The 9,283-nt window shown below is 35.2% G+C and overlaps 1 protein-coding gene across 1 annotated transcript; it reads right to left on the bottom strand.

Moving 5' to 3' along the window:
* Window positions 1–2,351: 2,351 nt before the first annotated feature.
* Window positions 2,352–8,827, bottom strand: LOC111424079 (cilia- and flagella-associated protein 53-like). Its single transcript, XM_023057495.2, has 7 exons — window positions 8,609–8,827; window positions 8,147–8,556; window positions 7,933–8,095; window positions 7,699–7,879; window positions 7,294–7,649; window positions 7,033–7,245; window positions 2,352–2,627 (listed from the first exon to the last, which is right to left on the bottom strand). The coding sequence occupies exons 1-7, from the start codon at window positions 8,717–8,719 to the stop codon at window positions 2,436–2,438; spliced, it is 1,626 nt and encodes a 541-aa protein (XP_022913263.1). The 5' UTR covers window positions 8,720–8,827; the 3' UTR covers window positions 2,352–2,435.
* Between the last annotated feature and the right edge of the window lie 456 nt (window positions 8,828–9,283).

The following is a 9,283-nucleotide window of genomic DNA, read 5'->3' as shown; positions in this document are numbered from 1 at the left end:
GAAACCTGTTACCTCTGTTCCTCCTATTGAAAATAACAATCACATTTGGCTGAGATCTTTATTTCCAACCCAACCCAAAATAGTTAACAAATTATCAATATTGAAAATGAAACAACAGAAAATATCATACCAGTTACTTCTGCCTGGATACGGTATAGTCATGCTGACCTACCTCTTCAACACAGCTCTTGGATTAAAACATATACCGGCATGTGGGAAAGTTATTATGTTGTCAAAGTCAAGAAAACAACTTAACGATGTTAAACCTTACAGATCGAATTCACTGTCTTCGTTCACTATCTTGAAAAGGACCCACCGTCTCTAGACATAAATGGCGCCATTGTAACATATGAGAACAATACCCCAGGTACCTAGATATGACTCTGGACACCAAACTTAGGTGGAAACTACATGTAAAGAAACTAGCGTAATTAGCTTTAAAATAGATATGGCGCAATTGGTAGATTGGGAGGAACTTCAAACTTTCAATCTTCGACAAAGTACTGATTTACAATCAGACTCTGAAACCAATATGGCATTAAAGCATCCAACTCTGAGGCTGTGCCAGTTACAGTAGTGCTGAAAAGACCTTTCTGGCTGTGTTAGCAAGTAATACCTGTGATATTGGAGTGAAAACAACCTAATGAGGATCCAGTACAATGCAATTTTTTGAGGGAAATATTCCGTGGACTGTTAATATTTCTGAAAGACGATTCCGTAGTATATTCGCTTGCCTAATTGAACCCCACCAAAAATTTTTTTCTGTGAGGTTAACTCAAAGGCAAGGTATAACTCTAACAACTTAAAGAACCTAAAAAAGCAACTCACGCTGAATTTCGCTGTATATTTCAAACAATGCAGAAAAGAGTAATTCAAAATTACAAATTTGGATACCACGAGTTTAAAGGAACGAAAATGAAATAAATAAAATTATGTGACAATATAATTAATTCGATTTTTATTAGAAACTTCTTTTCATGAAGCTAGACATTAATAATCTAATTGGTCACTTAATAATACATTTGAATACATTTTCCATAACAAAATCATTTTCTTTCTATGGACAATTGAAAACGGCTAACGAGGCGACGATGATGATCATGTACGCAAAACGCGAAGGCAATGCTCACACATTCACAAAGCGACACATAACTTTCACCTGTCCTTGACGTATCCTTACTTTCTCTAATCGGTATAGGACACAATCGCATTAACCTTCTCGCAGGTCTCATCGCTAAAGGAATTCTTTCCCCACCACAAAACTCTCAGATTCGACTCGAGTCAATCATTAACATAAATTCGGAAGAAAGTCTTCTCACTAAATAAAAACCGGAAAGCAGTGGAAGGTGAAGTGGTATTCTATTTAGCAGGTCGATGACACACTCTTAAAAGAATTTCATGAGAGATGATTAAATCAGTGCATTATAATTCTTTTTTAAATGTCATCTCGTCTCAATTTTAATGTATAACGATGAGTGAAAGTTTGTACAAAGAGTTAATAGACTAATTATTTATTTTAAAAAAAAAGTAAAACTTACACAATCACTATACTCCTTCTTTAAAATAAGAGAAAAATAATTATCGTTACGAATTGTGAACATGACTTGGAATAGTTTAATAATAAACAATAGTAATTGCAACACACCTACTGTTTAGTGTAATTTTCCTTCTTGCGAAATAACCATAATTGGTTTGATGACACGACTTTAATCTCCATTCTCCATTAACTAAGCTGTGCTTAGTTTTATTCTTTTTATTACTATTAAGACGTAAAGTCTTACGTAAGACTCGTTTAAAAAATTGCAATTACCTGGTTATTTGTAAGTATATAGAGATAGAGCAACTATGAACTTTCACCACAGACTTTAAAAGTTTAGGTGAAGGTATCTTATGATTTATGGCGTTAATCAACACGTTTAAAGGTGAATTAAGGAAATAAAATAGAACTAATTGTTTTGAAGGAAATATTTTTATTTATTTTTAATTAAAAACGTGCTTAAAAAAATCAAATCTTTTAGCAAGGTAAATTTAATCTTGATTTATATCCCTTCGAATAAGGACTTGTTGTCTACAACATAGATTTATGTGGTAATATATTTTGAAAGTGTGTGTATTCTATTGAGGACACACAGAAAATGTAAGCACTCGTCTTCTGCGTCGTTGCATTACGTAAATGTACTTACTTTAATGGCAAACCAGTTCTACCGACATACTAAAATGTTTTGGATTGCATCAATTTAAAATTCAGTTTTTTTATGCACACACCACAAATGATGTGTTTATTTAGGTCCTCAGTTGCATAACACAACCGAGATATTGCAAGTTCTTCGAATGCCATTGGTATATTTAGAAAAGGTTCAAAAAAATTTTTATTAATGTATAATTTTCATTATTTTTTTGAATAAATAAATTGTATATGGTTAGTTTTTGTATTGTTAATATTTTGGACGAACCACTGGCGTTTCAGGACATCTGCAATCGTATTGTTCTAAAACGGCCCTAAATGGATGTTTGAAACCGGCATCGTTAAACGATTGTTCAATTATATCCTTAACTTTCTGTTTGTAATCTTCCTCTTCTTTTCTTCCGAGTTCCAACATTCTTTCAAGTTCTGCGTTTTCACGTTCCTATAAAAAAATAACGTTTCAATAAGAAAAAAAAAATTATTATATGAAGAAGAGAATTCTGATGTGAATGAAGATGACATATAGGACAAGGATATGGAGAATATTGAGGAACAGCAAAGTTTGCATGAACTAAATAGTAACTGAGATTCCTGTGATGATGAATCACTTCGACGTCTATCTAGTTCGATGAATATTTCTGCAGGTAGGCCAATAAATTGGAAACATTTAACTCATTTTAGACCCGGATATGTTGCATCAACACCAAGTGTAGTGAACATCTCAGAAGACAACCAGAGGGTTAATGTCAAAAAGCCAATACAACATTTTAAGCGGTATTTGAATGCTTAATTTTTTGTAAACATGCCTTTATGTACAAATGTCGCGTTCTTTGCGCGAACAGAAAAATTTGTTAACACGATTGCTGCAGAAATTCAATATATTTTGGATGTAGCACGATTGTTGGACTGTTGACGATGTGTACAAAAAGCAACTGGTGAAATTAAGCCAAAAGAAATGGTTTTCGGTGGAATTGGGTTTGTATCTGACACTTGAAAAGTGAAATATAGGTGGACGAATGGTACTGAAGTTGCAGGATACCCTACCAGTTACTTCAATTTACATGGATTGTTGGACCGTCGCAAGAGGACTGCCATTTTAAGAACTATAAGAATGGTAAATCAGTGAAAGCCAAAACAGATTATTTAAAAACTAATTTTGCGATGTTGTAACTTTGTTCCTTTTTGCTATATAAATGTGAAATTTTGCTCGCATGTTCGTCTTATTGTTGCTAAAGACTCATCTAAAATCCAATGGATTGCTTGTGCGTTTTCAGGTAATGGTGTTCGACGTGCGACGTAGACCAAGCCACGATTTTGAAGCTGAGTCAGGCTGGAGTGACTCAGAAGGAGATCGGATAAATCACCGGAGTTTCCTGTAGAAGCCTTCAATGTACAATCCATCGTTATCAGGAGACCGGCAGCATCGAGGATCGTCCCAGAAGTGGATCACCAAAGACTGTCGTGACTCCCACCATGATGTAGCGTGTCCGAGACATTCTGGCGTTAGTACGCCAGAATTCCGAGAAGAGTGTCAGAAAAATGGCTAAGGAGCTGAATATCAGCCGTGAATCTGTGCAAGGATCGTTCAAAGAAGTTAAACATCGTTTGGAGCGTCGTAACATCAAGATGCGAAAGACTCACACTTTGACGGAATAGACTAAGGCCACTCGTCTTCAGAGATGCAGCGAACTTCTGAAATGCTTCTCACCGGAGAAGATTAAAGACATTCTTACATTATTCCCGATTGAGCAAACATTCCATCGCCAAAATGACAGAATTTCCCGAAAGGGTGATGCCGCTCAAGTCATGGTTTGGGCCAAAGTGACTTCGATCGGGAAAATACCGCTGATTTATATGGATCACGGGGTCAAGATCAACTCCCAGAACTACCTTGATGAGGTTCTGATGAAGGAAGTGCTTCCTTGGAGCCAGTGTTACTTCAACGGATACCCCTGTACATTTCAACAGCACTCAGTGCTCACACACAAAGGTAATTCAGTTCAACAGTGGCCTCGAACCAATTCTTCAGCCATGATTACCTCCAAGGAGTGCTCCTCTACTCGCCAGATTTGAACTCCTTCGACTTTTCCATGTGGTTAGTCCTTGAGAGCAAGGCCTGTGCACACGACTGTACTATTCCCCACAAAAACCCGACAGTCTCAAGCGCGGCATTCAGAAGGCATGAGACGATCTCGACGTCAAGTACATCTCCGTAAGGATGGTTGTGATCTCGAAGCGTCTCCAAACCTGTGTGAAGACGAAGAGTAGACATTTCGACCTTTGATTGTACATTGGTGTTTATATAAATGTTTGAATAAATTTTATGCCTTTTATGTTTTCATCAACAGAAACACTGTGCTACCAGACTTTTGTGACACACTGTATTGTATATGATGATAAAGAAGAGGTTGTTGTAAAATGGTTTGATACCAAACCAATCTTTGTAGCAACCCAGCCCAGAACGCTATGCTTAAACTGAAATGGAGAATTAAAGAATCATTAAACACATTGTTTCATTCTCAAAAAAATGAAGACATAATGAAAATATATAACGTTATAACAGACTGTAATGCAGCTTTACAGTGACTGTAAAAGAATTTAAATGCAATAAGATAATACAGAAATGTAAAATTTGTCAAGAAATTATTGTAACAAGACACACCTAAATGTATTAAGTCTCACCTAACAGCTAGCTACAATAAGCTGCAAATTGTTCAGTCAATATGTTGTCACTAAGAAAAATATCCTGCACATTAGAAGGGTTGGGCGATGATTAAGCAACTCCAAAACATAAGAGATGATAAAAATAAATCTAAATGACAAGTTAAAACAAATAAAATAGCAAGACTTGTTACTCAGAATGAGTCTAACAACCCTGAAAAACAGACAGTCAAGCTACAGCCAATAATTTATCTGAAACTAAATAGACTGTGGGTATTAATAACATGCTAGTACAAATAGTGCAAATGTTATAAGACCTGCGGCTCAACGAAATTGAGGGCAGAATCAAAGTTTTTGGCAAGAAAAAATGGATTAATGGAATGAAATCCAAATGTACTGCTGCAACATAAACAGCAAGAAATCCTGTGCTTGAAAAATGTTGAAGTGTGTATTGTATCAGAAATTCATCTTACTTTTGTCAAATCTAAAAATTATTCAACCTACCACGCAGTTCACCCGGCCAACATAGCTCGCGGAGGCAGTGCAATGATTATTAAAACTAATATTTTGTAGAAGGAAATTATGTGATCTCTGACATCCAAGTTACAATTTTGACAATAGAGACAGCTACACAAAAACTCAAAGTATGTGCAATTTACCTAGATACAACATCTACAAAGATGAGTACATTACATTCTATAAAAATTACGCAATCGCGTCATTGTTGGAGGAGACTCAACGCTAAGCATACCTATTGAGGTCCAGGGTCGTTACCACTAAGGGACTTGAATTATACAAAGCTGCCCCTAGATATGTTAAATACAATTATATTCAAATTGAAGATTGGTAGCGATATGATTAGCGATAAAATAATTATGGAAGATCAAAACCCAGCTCTGATCGACAAACATACAAATTGGGATTATTTCAATTACCTATTGGAAAATGAGTGCCATCTAGAAGGCTGCATGGAATAATACACCCATTATTATGCGTAGACTGAAAGGCCTATATTTCCCAAAAGAAATTAGAGAGCTAATAGCTGAAAAGCGTAAACTTAGGTTAAGATGGCATCAATCGAGAAGCCTTCAAGATAAAGCTCTGCTGCACAGAACCACCCAACCGCTATACATGAAAATAAAAAATATCAGACAAGCATCAATCAGCAAGTTCGTCACAGAACTACTACAGATAGTAGCACTAAACATTCACTTTGGAACGATACTAAATACCTTAGGTGATCACTAACAGAAAAGCCGATTGAGCTTGTAACAATTTGAATAAATCAAATACTTTTGCAGACCACCTTGAAACGAGAATCCATCCTAATGAAGGTGTTGATGAATTGCCGTGTCTCAACTCCGGTGACTGCTTTGATGGAATCCCTCTGGTTACTCCTAAGGAAGTTGCTGAAGGCATTAAAAACAAGGATAATGTGAAAAAAGCACTGGGATTTGACCTAGTAATGGGCGAAATTCTAAAAAGATTCGAAAGAACGACTCTGGTCTAACTAACTATTGTGGCCATTATTTGGGTATGGCTAAACTAGGTAGACGCTTAGAAAACGGCCGAAGTCATAATGATTCCAAACGCCGGCAAGAACCTAAGCGTTATGGAATTATATCGAACCATTTCAGTATTGCCAAATATGTCAAAGTTGTTTGAGAAATTGATCTTGTTGATCTGATTTACATTTGAGATGTTCCAACAACATTGTGGGTCCCATGATAGTGGGAGAGGCTGCAATCTGCTCAGAATTTGGTCACAACTTTGAGCTACCAATCTCCAACAACCACTGTGAAGCTATGGAATCCAGCTATGGGGATGCGCTGGAGAGTCCAACATCTAGGTGATCCAACGTTTCAAGAATAAGGTGCTAAGGTGTATATTGAATACGCAGAGATCCATATGGTCCAGACTTCTTAGTGTGCGGAATATTAATAAATTGTCTTTAATTACATTATCATTTAGTAGAAACTCTAGTGCACCATTACATCTCCCTGAGCTCATTTTCCGTACCCTTGGGAGTGTGAAACCACACGTTGAGAAACGCTGACTTAAGATACGATTTTTAAACTCATAATTTTTACGTAAACATAATAAACAATTTGTTGAAAAAAGATTTGCCTAAACATTATGCAACCAACACGATTCAATAATCTAAAAATGAGTTTATGGTTGCCTACCTTCAATAATTTATTATAATTAATTTGCTTCTCCAAATCTTCCTTATATTTTTGTTTAACGCAAAACTGATTCCTTTTATACTCCTCTATAAGCTTATTATTAGTGTCAATGCAAAGTTTCATGAGTTCATTAGCCGCCTCTTGTTCTTTAAGTTCTTCCTGCGCCTTCTTAAGTTTATATGCTCTTTGTTCCGCGATTCCTTTTATGGTATCCTAAAATTAAAATACTACAACAACGAAATTACCAAAGAATAAATTTACCTCTAATAATTTTTGTTTCGCTTGTATAACTTTACATCTCGCATCATCCTCTTTCTTCTGTGCTGCCAAACTAAATTCTTTCAAAAGTTGACCTAATCTTTCTTCTTCGATTTTGTCATTAACTTTAAGTTGTTTCAAATATTCGCTGTACATTTTGAGTTCTCTATTTGCAACGGATTTTGTATTTTTGATTCCCGATCTTTCCTTCTCGTATTGTTCCTGAGCTAATTTCGTGTAAGCCATTTCTAATTCCTCTTCCGCTTTGGCTCTTTCGGCAAGAAGTTGCCGTTGGAATTCAATTTGTTTTCGAAGTTCTTCCGCGTTTTCTTTGCTCTTTTTACGCGCATCATTAGACTCTTAAAATTAAATTATTAATAAAAAATGGTAATTATAAGAAATAAATACTTTGTAATTCTTGTTCTTTTAATTCCGCAATCATTCGTTCTAATTCAATTCGATCTTCTTCTTTCAATCGCTTCGCTTCTTCTCGAGCTTGTATATTTCCTTTAATTTGTTTTTCGAGATCTTCTCGTTGTTGGACTTGTTTTAAGTGGAGATCGATTTCTTCTTGTTCTTCTCGTTGCATCTAAAAATTATTATTTGTTAATTTGTGTGTATATGAGGTTTGAAGGTTATTACCCTACAAAATAATTCCTTTTGCATCATTTGATACCACATCCCATCGAGTTCCTTATCAGCTTGTCTTCTGGCTTCATTTTCACGCATTTGTTGTAATTGAATTATTTTTGATTCTTTAAGACGTTTTTCGGCCATTATTGGGCGTAATTCTTCACAGCGATCTCTAAAAATTAGATTTTATGTTCTAGTGTTAAAAATAAAAATTATTTCGTACGCGTATTGTTGAAGTCTCTTTTGCTCAACCAATTTTAATCGTTCCGTTTCTCTTTCGCTTCGTAACCGTGCAATTTTCTCTTTTATTTCGTTCAACTTAAGTGTTTTTCCTTTTTGTAAGTTATCAATGGTTTCGTAATAAAAATCGCGTTCGTCTTCAGCCATTAATTTCCTCATTCGCTCCCGTTTTCTTTCGATTTCGTCATCGTATGCATTCATTTTTTCTTGAAGTCGTAAATTTAAGTTTCTTTTAAATCTTGAAGAACCAGTGTGGGTTTCCCATGTTACTAAATAATTTTCTTTGGCTACTTTTTTGGCTTCTTTCTCAATGCCCGAATTGTAAAGAGAATCGTTGCGTTGGTGATATTGTCGTATTCGCGTTGAATAATTTGAATCGGGAGGTCGAGCAACCTTAAAGATAACTTAATAAAATTAGTTTTAATAATTTATAAATCATTTTTACGTGTCCAAAAGTCCCTGGTTCAACTCCTGGCATAAGAATGTCTTGAAAGTCCGCTCTTTTTTTCGGCCTTTTCTCCGGAAGCTTCGGTTTTTCTAAAGCACCACCAAACATTTTCGTTTCTTGTGTTTACTACAAGAACTCAAACACTGTATTGAAACTAAATTGACAAAACTATGAATCAGATTGACTTGTTAGTTGGGGTATTGCCATGGATACAACGTGAAAGGGGTTTCTTTTAAAAAAGAATATATTATAAAGGTATGGTGTTAAAAATCAATAAATATCCGAGTAAATCGAATTTATTTATTCTTTGTAATTAATGTGGTAATTACTACCGTGTTGATAGGTAATGAAAAGTCTGGATGTACACCACCACAAGGGAAATTAAAACAGCTTGTTGGACATCGCCTGATCAATAACAAGTTTATTAGTGAAAATGATAATCTCTCAATTACGTTGAATTTATTTCGGGGGAATTAAAAATAAATTAATTCAAAGGAAAATGGACTAAATAAGTTATTAATTATATAATTTTGTAATTACTTAGAAAAAGTTATTAAACAGTTATTTAAAAAACGTCACATCAATTGATCGGAGTCTAGTGTTACTGTTCCCACGAGTTTGCATACATAATTTTAGTTTACGAATCAATAATTTCGTTGTCAAGCGAAATTG

This window comes from Onthophagus taurus, chromosome 7 (assembly GCF_036711975.1).
Source record: "Onthophagus taurus isolate NC chromosome 7, IU_Otau_3.0, whole genome shotgun sequence".
NCBI classification, from domain to species: Eukaryota; Metazoa; Arthropoda; class Insecta; order Coleoptera; family Scarabaeidae; genus Onthophagus; species Onthophagus taurus.
This window is presented reverse-complemented; position numbering and strand designations above follow the sequence as displayed.

Bases quoted from the DNA above. Each gene is read 5' to 3' on its own strand.
- LOC111424079 (XM_023057495.2), bottom strand. From the start codon at position 8,719: ATGTTTGGTGGTGCTTTAGAAAAACCGAAGCTTCCGGAGAAAAGGCCG. The intron at 8,557-8,608 runs GTAAAAATGATT...GTTATCTTTAAG, and splicing joins AACCAGGGACTTTTGGACAC to GTTGCTCGACCTCCCGATTC. The intron at 2,628-7,032 runs GTAGGCAACCAT...ATTTTTTTATAG, and splicing joins ATTATAATAAATTATTGAAG to GAACGTGAAAACGCAGAACT.